At 29.3% G+C, this 16,140-nt stretch overlaps 1 protein-coding gene across 1 annotated transcript; it reads left to right on the top strand.

The window, feature by feature from the left end:
- The first annotated feature begins 9,878 nt into the window (after positions 1-9,878).
- Positions 9,879-12,779, top strand: LOC122600449. The gene is made up of 6 exons (XM_043773161.1): positions 9,879-10,077; positions 10,338-10,495; positions 10,894-10,966; positions 11,320-11,514; positions 11,802-11,895; positions 11,998-12,779. The coding sequence occupies exons 1-6, from the start codon at positions 9,949-9,951 to the stop codon at positions 12,642-12,644; spliced, it is 1,296 nt and encodes a 431-aa protein (XP_043629096.1). The 5' UTR covers positions 9,879-9,948; the 3' UTR covers positions 12,645-12,779.
- The last annotated feature ends 3,361 nt before the right edge of the window (positions 12,780-16,140 follow it).

The following is a 16,140-nucleotide window of genomic DNA, read 5'->3' as shown; positions in this document are numbered from 1 at the left end:
TTTGAAGCATAACTTTTTTACCTTTTATTTTTTAATAATATACGTACGTAACTTTGAGTTCACACGATTTGGTGAATATGATGTATCTGTTGCATTTTGAATAATATATTCGGCTTACTAATTCTTTCGATATATTTGTTCATTGCAATAACCTTTCTATTGCAGATATTGCCAAAACAATAACAGTCACAAAATGCTCATACTAGTCAATTGTTTGTGTCATACATTTTTTTAACACCCATGCATAGTGTATATTTGACATAACTAGTATTTCTACCCAGGCGTTGCCTCAGGAGAAAAATATAACTCTGGTGATAAAAGTTACAAAAACATTAAGCCGAAAAACAAAATTACCCGGGCGGTGCTCCGAGAGGAAAAAAAAATCTCATGATAAAAGTTAAAAATCATTAGGCTGAAAACTAAATATTTGTACCAAAAGTTAAGAAAATAAAAGTTGTAATAAAAAGTAAAGAAAATGAAACTTTGGTAACAAAAGTTTAAAACCAAAATCTGTGCGGTAAAAAGAAGAACAAAAAGAAAACTTTCGGAGCGAGAATTTAAAAATTGAAAGTTACAGTGAAAAAATTACAAAAAAAATTAAAAGTTTTGTAGCAAAAGTTAAGAAAACCGGTTATACGTTAAAAACCAAAGAAAATGAAACTTTGGTTGATAAAGTTTAAAAACTCGAAGTTATGTGAAAAGAAGTGGCGAAGATGAAACTGTTGAGGAAAAAGTTTAAAAACCAAAAGTTATGTGAAAAAAACAAAAGAACAAAAACTTTAAAACAAAGCTTTCGTGACAAAATTTAAAAACTCAAAAGTTATGTGGCAAAAAGTAAAACGGAGAAAAGTAAGAAACAACGTTTCCGTGACGAAAGTTTAAAAAGTAAAAGTTACGTGGTAAAAATAACAAAGAAAAACACTTTTTTTGCAATATATTTGCTTTAGATGGGTTATATCTAATGTTTAAGGAGTTGTAATTTAAATATGAAAGTTGACAGACGTTAAAAAAAGGACCTAATTTGTTGTATCTTTTATGAGTATACTTAACGATCGTTAAACCTATTAATTGTTTTTGTTTTATGTATGTTTTGGGGTGGTTGTACCTTGTGTTGGACCACTTGTACTTTTAGCTACAGTAACTATCCTCTCACAAAGGAAAGTTACTTTTTAGTATATATATATAATCACATAAATAAGTTGTAGCTTGAATATTTAGTTGATTTTTTTTATTATATATTTATATATATATATAGGGGTGAGATATTTTGAGACCACCTCTTATTTTAGGACCAACTAGGACCATTGATTTTTGTACACCATTATCATCTACTACGATATACAAGACTTTTTTGTAAAAACACTAAGACTTTCCGGCGACGGGCCCACCAGAAAATCATGTGTAAGTTAAGTTACACATGTGTATGTCAAGTATGTCAAGACATACACATGTGTAACTTAACTTACACATGATTTTTTGGTGGGCCCGTAGCCGGAAAGTCTTAGTGTTTTTACAAAAAAGTCTTGTATATCGTATTAGATCATGATGGTGGTGTGTAACTTACGAAAATCAATGGTCCTTTTTTAGACTTTTTTTAGTTGGTCTCAAATTATCTTTTTCATATATATATATATATATATATATCACATATATTATTATATTATATTAATTTTATGACACATTTGATTTAAGTATTAGATTTTGAATTTTTAAGTATTATCAAAACTAGGCTAATGTTGTGCCACATATCTAGATTGCCTATGCATTTCCAATGGGTAAAGAAATTAACACGTAGATGACATTGTGATTTCCAATAGATGATGTCAACCTTCAGTACGATTACAATTTTTTTTTTTAATAGAAAGTACTAGGTTATAAACCCACGCGTTGCCGTGAACATGTTTATAGGAAAAAGTCTTCCACCTAACCCTATTGTTTCCTGGGAGGCTAGCTAGAATATATATTAGTATAATGCAAATACATTGATGTTATATCTAAGAGCCCAAATTAAAAAAAAGCCAAAAAAATATAAAACACTAATAAAAGTCGAGTTAATACCCAAAATGATGTAGTTGAAAAAAATATTTACCAAAATGGTGTAATTTAAAAAGTATTTACCAAAATAGTGTTTTTAATAACAATATTTACTAAAATGGTGTTTTTATTAATTTTGTAAGATTTTGACTAAAAATTAGATTGTATCTGTTTTATCAACTTTGCTAAACTATCAAAACTTAAAAACTTAAATCAAACTAATATCTATCTATTAATTACCAAATACTAATTTTGTATGTTCCATTATTCCTAGCTCTTCATCTATATTTATTTAATTTTTCATTGAGTCTTTTTATAACTCATGAATTCTCATAATATTATAAAGCCAATTCGATATATCTTGAATAAGTAAGGTACCACATTCATATAAACACTAACAACAATAAGCAAAAAATAAAATAAAAATAAGAATATAGTATATGATAAGCAATGAAACTCACCAAGTAGCCAAAGCTTTACACGTTGATGATTTAAATTTTACGATAAAGAAATATGAGGTAGCAAATCAATGATATGATAGAGAAATAGAGTTTATTTGATACGTAAGAGAAATATGGTTAATGTATATAATCAATAATTTTTAGTCAAAATACAACAATAATTAATAAAACACCATTTTAGTAAATATTGTTATTAAAAACACCATTTTGGTAAATACTTTTTAAACTACGCCATTTTGGTAAATATTTTTTTCAACTACACAATTTTTGGTATTAACTCAATAAAAGTCTATGTTTTAAATACCGGTAAATACCGGCTGGTATTACCGGTACCGGAGATCACGCCGGTATTTTAAGCCCGGTATTTTTCCGGTATTTTCACTATTCAATACCGGCCGGTATTTCCGGTATTCCCGGTGTTTTCTGGTATTACCATACCGATATTTCCGGTATATTCAAAAAATAAATTTTGATTTTTTAAAAAAATTATTTTTATGATACTTTAATATTATTTTTTGTTATTTTTGAACTTTAAAACCTATATTTTGTTATGAAATACATATTTGGTATTATTTTTGAGTAAATTATAATTGCATTTTGACTATTTTTGTTAAATTGTAACAAGTTTTGTAGGATTTTTACACAAAAAATATAATAAATTAAAAATAGTCGTACCGGCCGGTATTTCCGGTATTACCGATAATACCGGAAAATTTTTCCACGCCAGTATAACTAAAATACCGGTTTTTAAAACATTGATAAAAGTAACATACAATAAGAACAATAAAAATGATAGGGTGTATAAAAGCATTAAATAATATAATTACTATATTAACACAAATAACTACATTCTGACGACGGTGGTGTAATATAGTGTCTTCCATTTAATGTTACATGAACGTATAATGTAAAATGCCGAAAAATATAATATATTAAAAAATGTTATGTATAGCCAGATGTCTTAAAAAAGAACATAAACGTGTGAAAGTAATTGGATAGAAACATGAGAATTCAAAAGTTTAGTGTCAAAAATTAAAAACGAAATCCTTTATAAGGGCTTAAAGTTGAAAGATAAACTTTGAGCGATAAAAATGAAATGAGTTAAAAGTGTTAAAGTTATATTATAATTGGGTAAAAGTTAAAAGTTACAAACTTAAAGGTAAAATATCAATATTGATAAAAGTAAAAAGAGTTATACCTAATGTAAAGAGACTTGTACATATTGGTTTTTAGTACAGTATAAAATAAAATAACTAAACAATTAAAGGAAAAAAAGAACTAATAAGATACTGTAGTAGCCAACGACATAATATAAAAGCAAGAAAAATCATTTATTGATATAAATGTTGATAATCATATTAGGCCTCTCCTTAAGCTAGATCTAACTTTACCTCTTCCACATTGTCACATCAACTTTTCTCTCTCTTCATCCACTTCTTTCACAATCACTCCCTATAACCCCTCTTCCACACTTTTTATTTTTTTTATTTTATATTTAAACAAAATATTAATAATTCAACATTTATTTAAAATTAAACATTACAATACATAATTAAAAAAGTACACTACATGATTAAAACACGAAATAGATAATAAAGCTACGAGTACTCTTCATCATTTTTGATTGACATTTTTCCTAGTCCACATGACCACCAAACGAAGTTCGGTTTCAGTCCACAAATGTCTCGGCATTTTGAAATGGAATGGTTATGGAATGGTTTTATGGAATGGTTTTATGAAATGGTTTTATGGAATGGTTATGGAATGGTTTTATGAATGGATTTTGAAATGGTTATGGAATTGTTTTTTGAAATGGTTTGATGAATGATGTATGGAATGGAGTGTGAAGATAATATATATAGAGGAGGATTTAAAAAAAATACAAAATCAAGTCGACCGTTGCATATATTTTTTTTAAAAAAAGGTTTTTTTTTTGTTTTTGGCGTTTTGCGGACCAAGCAACTCGTCAACACTCATCGATCGAACGAAACGACTTGAAAGAAGGAGTCGTCGACGAGCTCACTCCTTATAAAGTCTTCGTCGATGAAGCGTGGAAGAGGCGGTCGACGACCGCTTAGTGAGCGGCCTTAGGTTCAAAGTAATCTATAGAGCACTATTTGTTAGGGAAAAAAAAAACTAAAGAGAAATAGTTAAGAAAGAAAGAATTCATATAGAAGATATTACTAAAAGTGTCTTAAAAAATTATAGAAAATGATAAATTCTCCTAACCAATCCTCCTAAAAATCCTCCTAATATATCTAATTGTATAACACATGGGATCCACTAATTCTCTTTCCTAATCTCACCATCTAATTTTCCACATGTCACAATCCTATTAATTAGGAGGATTTTTAGGCTAATAATTTAGGAGGATTGATCATTATCAAAAAATATATATGGGATTTACAAACGCTGCAAACACCGACCGAACCTCATATATCACGTAAGAAAGTGAGGTAAAGGAGTAACAGAATATACCTTGAATTTAAAGCAAGATAAGTAGTAGATTGGAGAGTGATCTAATTTTAGGGAAGAAATATTATGAGAAGAAGTTCGTAAAAGAAGATGCCAGAAAAAGATGAAGACCTAATATTATAATAGGTAAAAAAAAACTAAAAAGTAATCTAAATAAATCTATACATAATAAAGTTGTACAACATGCATAAATATACGTAGATTGTACTTTATGCATAAGTAGTGGTAAACGATATATAACTTTTTAGTATATAGGTAACTAGATTATTGTCCCGCGTAATACGCGAGATATCATATTTAATTAGTGACAAGTTATCGTTTCACAATATCATACATTGACAACCATATATAAAAGATGTTGAAAATAGATTAATTAGTATCATAGTGCCAAAGTTGTAAATTAATAAGTATCTTATTGTTAATGTATGTCTTTATATAGAAAAAAAAAACATAAAATTTCATGATTTTATGTTTCTATAAACAATTAGTAACACTTCAAATTATTGTGTCAAGTGATAGTTTGAAATTCAATATAAACATATTTGTTTAGCGGAATATAAATAAGAGCTTTATATGGATTTGACTTCTCTTTAATTAGTGTAACTTTATTAGTCATTTTTATAATTTTTACGTAGTTTAATGTTTATATAAATATACATATAAAGAAAATTTAACAAAAGAAAAGTAGTTAGCATTTGAACCACGCATGTCTGAGATGAAACCCAGTATTATTGAAAACCCTCTTAATTATCCACTCATACAAACTTCGGAAGTGTGATTTATACCCTGATGAATTTCCTTGAAGTTTAAAACCTTGTCAGTAGCTCACAATTCCTTTTGAAAGTTTACTTTTTGTGTTTATAGTTAACCTTTTGAAATTTTTAAAATTAATTTCACATCAATATATTGAGGTTTCGGATTATGTAATTATAGTTAAATTTTTTAGAAACTTTCAAAATATTTTTTTAAAATCATGGTTGAATTTTATTATTAATATTAATAATATTTGAAACAAATATTGGGTTTATGTAACAAATTTAAAAACTAAAATATTTAAGAAATTAAAATCTTAAACTTTTAATATTTACTTTAATTAACACAACTTATGTAAAAGCAAATTATAATTTATAATACAATAATTAAGATTTAAAAGTTCATAATATAATCTTATAAGAGACCCTAAATTTCAACTTCTATATTTATTAGGAAAAACATATAATGAATAACTTATTAAAAAGTGTCAAGTAATAAGTTTTTCAATTTGATAGGATCAACAACATAAGCAAATGTTAATTAAATGAAATAAGACATTTCAATTGGTTAATAATTATTTAAGAAGATCGTATTTTTGTATATATAAAAGTAAAATTATATTTTCTGTATATTACGGGAGACAATATAAATACGCGAAATAAACACAATAAGTTTTAAGAATAACATAATTATTAATTATAGATAAAAACATGCTAAAATACAATTATATTGTTATTTAAAGTTTTATTTGTATCAAAAATGGCTAGTAAGATATATAGATTTTTGTATAATGACAATGTAATGTTAATACATCTAATACTGGTGAATACAGTAATATTCAAAATTGCTCTTTAGTGTAGCTGTTTTCTATAATATGGTTGTTTTATATTTGTATAATGACGATATAAAAGTAAATATAAACAAAACACTTTATCTACTATAATTAAATTTCAAACCAACTCATTTAGGTGGGTTGCCCACCATGACATCATTGAGAGTCTGTTGTCGTGAGGGACGCATGTTCAATTCTTGTCGTGGATAAGACTGCTAATGATAGCTAATCATCGATGCAAAAAAACTCAACATTGAGGTTTCGTAGGTACCAATTCGGTACATGGGATCAAAGGGTTCCCTTCAATCTATCCAGTGATTTAAATGAAATTTCAAAAAAATACTATCTTCTTATTTATATAAAATCAAATACTCGATTATAAATCTTAAACTACATTATGTATCTATTTAATAAAATAACATATTTATTTTATGTGTTTTGTTCGAATAATCTAACTTCCAATAATAAATTAGACAATCTAACTTTCATATTTTTGTGTTTTGTTCTAGTATTTTTCCGTATTTTATAACTCTTTTTTTAATTTTTTTTCTTGTAATATTTTGTCAAAATATAAAAGGTAATTGTTCTTGCGTTGAAATTTAAATATGCGTACGAAATTCAACTAAGTTAACAAAAAATTTAAGGCTTGTAATGAAAAATTCAAACTCATTATGTTTTTTTAATTATATATCATGTATTCAATCTCTCTATGTAACTAATAGATGATAGTTTCATAGGTGACATTTTTAGTTTTTTTGTCACATTAAATTTTTAATGAGGTGTCATATTTTCTATTTAAATTGTTATATCTATGTTGCCATGTACAATCTTTATCATCAATTTTGATCATAATCATTAATCATAATCCTAATCATTAATATTTAATTTTTCATTTTATATATAAGTACAAAGATTATATATACTACTTTTTTTAAAAATTAATTCAATGATAATTATCTTTTATCAAATAAGATTATTTATTATATTATGTTTATTTTTTGAAAAGTATTTATTATATTATATTTAATAATTATATATCATGAGAAAGATTTTTATGATTTAAATATTTATGTTTCATTAGTCTTGCTTTTATACTTGGCGTGTATAATATATTCATAAACTATATTTTTATTTTTTTTTATCAGTCGTAATCTGATAGTTCTTTATATTACCATAACTATGAATAATAATGTAACTATCAATTATTGTTTTTATATTTATGTTTTCAATTATCCCGCACAACATACGAGTTTAATCTAGTATCTAGTATATATAGTGAATGACATGCTTTTTCTTTTATTAATAAAATTAATAATTATCTATATTAGTTAAATAATAGTCGGATAATCTAAAAGACCTTTAATGTATATAATATAATTGAAAACGATTTGATAACTTAATAATACGGTTACAATATAAACTCATACATGCATGAGTATATATATTAGTTCATTATGTTTATAAATTACATTGATCGATCGATCTATGGCTTCCTAAGTATATACATACTTTATTAAATATACAAAATTTAATTATTTTAAATAAAAGGACTAATATTGTGTTTTCTTAATATTAGTGATTAAATATTAATGATGGAAACTGTAAATTAGTGATGAAAAACAAAAAAGTGTAAATTATCCAAAGTAGATGAACTAATGTTGTGTTTATTTAATATTAAATTTGGTAATGGTACTATTATTTAGATCTAAGGGTTGTAATCAAAAGTTTAAACTCATCTAACTATCCTTGTTTTCCATAATATAATTTAAGACCTTGTTATATATATATTGGTAGATACTCCGTATTATTTAACCCATCTCGATCCGAAAAGAACACTAGTCACATCCACGTAAAGTCAATTGCAACCAGTTTCGTTTGACCAGAGGCGGGTCAAGTAGCGGTCCCCACTTTTATTTCGAAGACTTTCTTACCAAATGTTTGTTTTATTCCAGCACATTGAACATTCTGTTTGTTAAAAAATTTAAGTTAACCGTTTCAAAATTTTCTTTATAATCACATCTTATAATAAAAGTTCGAAAGCAAATCTAAACCGCTATATGTGAGAAAACTTGTTGTGATTTCAACATGACTCCAAACACATTTTCATGACTTTTATATTATTTACGATACTTTAATGTATTTTTGACTAAGAAAAAAGAAACCAAAACAATAACATCAAAATAATTACTTAGAATTAAAGCCAAGACAATTAGGTCTTTATATCTCTAATATCTTTCAGTTTCTTTTCGATCTTGTGGCATGGTCGAAATAGGAACAACAAGCAAGAAGGCAGAAGCCTTATTTGTATTCGATCTGCCAAAGAGGGTGTTTAGATGCCTTACTAGCTAATTAACCCGGGTTTAACCTGGGCATATCAATCAAAGTTTTATAAAATCGCATCTTCGCCATCGAAGTTACGATAGTATAAGAACACTTGTCTCCTCAAAATAGTATATCTTATAAGTTATAATTAGTTTATTAACTCGCATAATATGTGAATAATTAAAAATATGTTATGATAAAGTTATTTAGACGATGAAACTTATAAGACAATGAGTTATTTTCTAAACAAATTAAAAAATATATATCTCTAAATTTTTTTTATAAAATAACAAAAACAAAAATGCAATAAATTTTAAGAATAAGAGTGTTTATGACATCATAAGTAAATTGAAAAAAAAAACTTAATATTAAAAAATAATTTGGATGTGACAAATAAGCAATAATTATGGAATGATATGTTACAACAATTATTTTTTATTTAATATAATATAAAGATTTATATTCGAACAACCGATGTTACATTTGGGTTCCGAATATAGTGACGAGAGTTATACGCGTGACAAGTGGTTGGTAAATCTTCAAAGTCTATAATTGGAGTCAGACAATTATACAGTGAAATTTGCTTGATGTTAAAATTTTTTGTATACATTAATATTAAGTAATTTTGATGAGGACTAGCAGATGAGTTAAGGGAAAAATGGGAAAAAAATGACAGATATTATAAAAAATGGTTTAATAGTGTTAAAATACTTAAATAAAATATTTTTCTAAATACACTATTTTGGTAATTATTTTCTTTACAAAACACCTTTTAAGTTAAAAACTCTATATGTTCGTGAATGATAACAACAGAAAAATCAAAATGACGATTAAAAAGACCCGATACAAAATAGTGAAGACAAGACAATATAAAGTAGAGTGGTGCAACAATAAATAAAGATAGAGATGAGACGATAGAAAGCAAATTTATATGCATGTCACAATCACTAACAGTCTGACAGCAACATAAATAGTGAAAACAAGATAACATAAAGTAGTACCAAAAATAGTGCAGATAAAAAGAGTAAAGAAGCAAAATTGTATTTTTGTTATACAGCCACGGAGAGCAACATGAGTAATACTGGATCGGCCTCAAATGCAAATTGGTTATATGACAGTTCAGTAAATTCAAATGTTGAGGCAAAACTGAGACAATTCTTGGTTGAGTTAGGAAATGCTGATAAAATACTTGGAATCCAGGTGCGGTTTTTTTTAACTACCTAGTACACAATAATTTTCACTTTTTTAATGTTTAGATAAACAAATGAATATTTTGATTATTATATGTATATGTTTTCAAATTGAATGACCATTGTTAGTCTAGGCCTCTAGGGTGACGAGTTAGTTGTTAGATGATTTGAAAATTTACAGTAACATCCAAACGGACAGACTTTGAACCCATGCTACTATACACTTGCTTATTTTACACAAGTGCTTGTTAATTATTATTTGTATATTAGGTATGTGCTTACAAAGATGGGAAAGTAATCATTGATACTGCAGCTGGAGTGCTTGGAAAAGATGACCCACGACCCGTTCAGCCCGATACCTTATTTCCATGTTTTTCTGTCACTAAGGGGGTCACAGCAGGAATGGTACACTGGCTGGCTGATAAAGGGTATGTATGTTTGTTCTCCTTCTCTGCCAGGTCGTGTCATGTATCTAAATGGGTTAGGTAAAAAAAATACGAGTATAGGACTAATTTTGAAGGGGTTCATATTGTGATAGCCCGAAACACTTTTTGTCCAAATATTTGGAATGTTTTTTGTGTATGAGTATTGATTGGTACTTGATTCAAAAGTTAGTTTTCTATAGATAGATTCACCTCACAAAACATATGGGCTAACTAGAGGGACTTTTGGGAATTTTTACGACATTAGCTATTATGTTTAATCAGAAATTTATGTATCTTATCCAGATCGATATCCAATTTGTATGCTTTATACATTAGTGAAAGTAGCTATGTAGTTATATGTCATCCGAAGGAAATGATGATAATGCGCATTTTCATTGTAGGAAACTCAAGCTTGATGAAAATGTTACAAACATTTGGCCCGAGTTTGGTACAAATGGAAAAGATCAAATAAAGGTTCTCACGTTTCCAATTCTTATCTCCTTTTCTTATACTCGTATAAGTTATTTGGATCTACAATTTGAAAACTGATTATCTTAATAGTACTACTTTATGCGACGGAACACACGTTCAAACACTTTGTTGACTAAGATTGCACAAGATAGTTGATTGCTTAATATTGTTTGTTCAAAACCACATAACCATGTCAAAATGACGTAGTGACAAATATTATGCAAGATCGAGGGGTGGAAGGAACATCCAAACGGGTTTTTTTATCTGATCCTCTTCGTTTGTATATGTTATTTATATTTATACATTTGTAACTGTATAACCACATTAAAGGATGCCATGGGACATTTCTCCCGCAGGTTAATCATATTCTTAATCATACGTCTGGTCTCCATAATGTTCTTGGTACCGTTGCTGAAGATGATCCAACATTATTTTGTAACTTTGACGAGTGTCTAAAACACATTGTTGTGGCTGCACCCGAGACTGAACCTGGTCATTTCCAGTTTTATCATTCGTTATCATATGGTTGGCTATGTGGAGGAATCATTGAGGTACCATTATATGTCCCTTCTGTCTTCTTTGTAGAATAATGAAATATTGCGAATCACAATTAGATTCGTCAATATGTTAAACCCAGATTGACACTGAACCATGTATGCAATTGGCCCGAGTCATACTTAACTGAACATATATTCACTAACACTCCCTTGTAAATGGAAATTTAAGATGAAGAGCAATTGATGAATAAAGATATAGATGGATGATTAATATCTTTGTTCTTAAGATTTATCATCCTGGATTTGGGTTGGATTATTACTCTACATTATTGAATGAGCAGAAAGCATCTGGGAAGAAGTTTCAAGAGATTCTTGAGGAAGCTTTTGTTCGTCCCCTTAATGTTGAAGGCGAGTTTTATATAGGCATTCCACCCGGTATGACTTCCCACAGTTTTCTCTGTACGTCACAACTTACCAAATACTAAAAATCCAAGTGCTGATTACTGATAAGATGTTTGGTTTTTGCACTCGTTTCAGGTGTGGAATCTCGTCTTGCAACTGTTACAATAGATGCAGATGTTATAAGTTGGTATGTCAAACTGATCGAAACTATAGACTTCGTGACTACCAAAAGCTCGTTCAGCTCGATTTCCAACATTGCCACGATATCCAACACCCTCAATGTTCGTCGTGCCATCATACCAGCTGCAAATGGACACTTTTCAGCTCGTGCATTGGCTCGTTACTATGCAACTCTCGTGGACGGTGGTGTAGGCCCACCACGCCATTCCTCTTCCCTCCCACCACTCGGAAGCCACCCTCACAACCCCATGTTTCCTTCCAAGAAAACTGATGAAGTTGAGACTAAAATCTTTAATAACTCCAAAGAGAAAATTCATGACGCCTTCTTGGGACGTGGAGATTATAAGGATTTAATCCTTCCAAATGGGATGTTTGGGCTTGGGTTTAACACGGCTAAAACAACCGACGGTTCTATAATTGGGATTAGTCATGCGGGTTTTGGTGGATCTACAGGATACTGTGACATAAACAATCGTTTTGCGATGAGTGTGACCTTCAATAAGTTGCATTCCGGGGAATTGACAGGAGAGATCGTTCGTTTTGTTTGCTCGGAACTTGATCTTCCTGTACCACAAGAGTATGCAGCAGGATCACTAGTGTGATCAATTTAGATGGGTTTGATCATCTAATTATTTATACTATTTCATACCATCTATGTGATCTATTTATATATTATTTTTACAACTGAACTCTGGACATGGTATTGTTATTTTTGTGAAGCAACGTTTGTTAAATCATTTGCACGAATTTAATACTAGTATATACTTTATTATTATTAATAATAATAATTAATAAAATGAAAAGGTTGATAAAAACAGTAGAATTAAAATAAAATGTATGTTGGTAGTTGGAGTCGAACATGGCAGCGCTTTTACTCAACTCACCCAGGCATTTAATCAAACAGTTGATGTCCATGTCAAATAGCAACTAAAACACATACAAAAAAAATTTAGCTATTAAATATAGATTTTTAATATTATACTGTAAATAGGTTAATGACATAAACGGATATTACAAAAGTATAAATAATAGGATTGGTTAATAAGCGATTAATTATCTCTTTTATATATATTAAGACTAAAATTAAGATTAAGCTCTTGTATTTGTATTAGCACCTTTTAATCGGACATAACAAAAATTAAAAAAAATAAAAATTAATCTTGTATATGTGGTGTATTTGTATGCCATGCGGGAAAGTTCCTTTTACTTTTGCATAAGATAGTTGACTTTGACTAAATGTGTTGACTGTTTACTTGCGAATAGTTCCAAAATCTATACTACTCGTAATAAACTATACTACAGGTCCACAGTGCCACCTCCCTTATCCCTATCAACTTTGAAAGTCTTATTGTGATATTTTGATATCTTTTTCTAATTAAATTTTGATTGTCACTGATTTTGTTTTGTGTTATATATGACTTTGATTTAAAATATATAAATAAATTAAGTAATAAAAATATTTTACATTGATATAATTTAATATTTCATCAAATATATATAAATATATATATATATACTAGGTTTTGACCCCGCACGATGCGCGAGTTGACTAAAAAACTATATAATAACCTTTATACATGAAGAAGAGGTAGCGAACATATTTCATTAAAATTACATAATGTGAACCATATAAATAGTTTAGTAATATGCAAACATATATATACAGCCAAAAGTTTGACAAAAGTATGAATTGATTGAACTTGAGTCCAACATGCAATCTCTAACTGCACACTTTACATAACCAAAAGCGAAACCGAATGAACTTGAGTTCAACAAATGCCTAGAAAGTTAATAATGCAAAAAACAAATAAAATACATCTGAAGATCCAACGGGGAAAAAGTTAAAAACTGTAAGAAAAATAAATAGTGTACAAACGCCTACCATCATTGTTGGTTGTTCTATTTTTCAGGGCTTGATACATACAAAATGTTTTAATTTTTGTTTAATCTAATTCAAAAGATGTAGAATGAATGTAGATTTACAATTACTTTAATTTAATTTGTGTGCCTTAAATTTCATATATCGTTTGAATACCTATAGTTTTATGCATAGAGATATTGTCTATAAATTAAACTATTTAAATTTGGTACATATAATCAAAGTGTAATAAATATAATATAATGTCAAGGTATATGAGATTCGAAGTAATCTTTTAACTTATAAATTTAGTTGTTTATACGTAATTTTCATTTAATATTCATATAGTTTCAATATATTATGAATTACTTAATTTGAAAAAAAATATGGAGATGTCACATAGCTTATAATCTTATGTGGCAATATTATAAAATAGTTTGAGTTTTTAAAGCCTTATAATCATTCAGATTCCTACTGTTTTAATAATTATATAGATATATGCACTCAGTCACACTTGAAATTATTTTTTTAAAAAAAATCAAACTTAAATATGTAAATTGAGACGGAAAATGTATACCATGAATGAATGTATAATTTGTCAAAAACCTGGTCTGATTTTGGTCCGACCGATCGGGCCGATAAAATTTCATGAGGCCGATTTATTGTTCGGAAAACATTCACATATTACAACCATCTGGTTTTTAAAAAGGTTTTAACATTAAAGTTAAGTTCAAAATTGCGTGTGAGAACAATGTATTAGGGGGAGAGGTATAGTCGGCTAGTTTTATCGGCAAAAACCATCAGCAAGCATTGGCTAATCGGCTACACTATAGTATCTCCATCGGCTTGTATCGGCAAGTTTAATTGGTTAGTATTGGCTATATATATCAGCTAGTTTTGGGCGATCCTTGTGAACGTTGGGAGCGTATACTTTGTTATCACTTTTTTTGGGTTCTTGTGCTTGCCGGAAATCTAAAATTTTTTTTGGGGGTTTTCGATTTTGAGGCTCGATTTACGTTTTTCTTGGCTTCTATTGTCGGAATACATGCCGATAAAACTTGTCGATGCTCCTAACGTGATATATCACCCCTCCAGTGAGATCCGAAACCCCTTTTTGGGGTTTCCGGTCATCGCCGGCCAAAAATGTTCACTTTTACGGCCAAAACTTTGTTTGGCTTTGACAGGGGTGTAGTTGGCTATGTTACTACTTGTTCCTTCAGTTTTCCGGCGATCCCTTTTTGGGGTTTCCGGTTTTCCGATGTGCTTCCTGTTGCTTCATCCTGTGGTCTTGCATGTTGCATCGGTTTTCCGGCGAGCCCTTTCTTGGGTTTTCCGGTGAGCCCTTTGCTGCTGCTGCTGTTGCTATGACGGCTTGTGGTTTTCCGGCGATCCCTTTCTGAGTTCTTGGTTAACTGCTGCTGCTCTGCTACTGTGGGATGTTTTCCGGTGACCCATTTTTGGGTTTCCGGTTAGACTTCCTGCTTATATATGTATATTTATGTATATTTATATATTTACATTGCCGGATTTTTCCTTGGTAGTGTTACGGTAGCGATGCCGGATTTTTCCTTGGCGGCGTTGCTGGATTTTGTTCCATTAAAGCAATAGGTAGCCGGAAAAAGTAGCTCGTAGCCGATGATGATATTGTTGAACAGTTTTTTAGGTTGCCGGAAAAAATGGGCGATGATGATACAAATGTTAGTAAAAATGGGACTCGGATGATCCGGGGCGTATCTTGGCGGGGTAAACCCTTCGGGTTAGCAGCCATGGCGTCTCCGACTTCCGAAATTCCCGACCCCCAAATTCTGAGCTCAAGTTTTATTTTTTACAAAAAACAGTCACTTTTTTTAGTTTTCCGGCAACTATTTCCGGTTACATTTATTTAGTTTTGAAATTGGCAAATTGGTTACTTTTCGTATACCATACCGCATGTTTTGACTAATTTTTGGCTAGTTTTTGGCAACGATAGTGGCGATATATGATTCGCCGATACCTTACCAAACTTGCCAATTAGCCAATTTAGTGGCACTACACCTCTCCCACTCATTATATATTCCAAAAAAAAAGTCACTGTTATAGTATTATATCTTTGTTGAATAATTCAAAACAAAGAAATGCAATGACATTAAATTATTATGTTTTATACATAATCTACCGACCGTATTATATACACGTCAAAACAAATATATAATATAAGTCCAATAAATACGTGTTTGTGCATATATAAGCAGCATCTCTTA

The sequence above is a fragment of the Erigeron canadensis genome, chromosome 5, assembly GCF_010389155.1.
Source record: "Erigeron canadensis isolate Cc75 chromosome 5, C_canadensis_v1, whole genome shotgun sequence".
NCBI lineage: Eukaryota > Viridiplantae > Streptophyta > Magnoliopsida > Asterales > Asteraceae > Erigeron > Erigeron canadensis.
Note: the sequence above shows the minus strand (reverse complement) of the source record. Positions and strands in the feature narration are given on the sequence as shown.

Coding starts and splice junctions, on each gene's coding strand:
- LOC122600449 (XM_043773161.1), top strand. CDS start 9,949: ATGAGTAATACTGGATCGGCCTCAAATGCAAATTGGTTATATGACAGT. Junction 10,078..10,337: donor ATAAAATACTTGGAATCCAG/GTGCGGTTTTTT, acceptor TTTGTATATTAG/GTATGTGCTTACAAAGATGG. Junction 10,967..11,319: donor ATGGAAAAGATCAAATAAAG/GTTCTCACGTTT, acceptor TTTCTCCCGCAG/GTTAATCATATTCTTAATCA.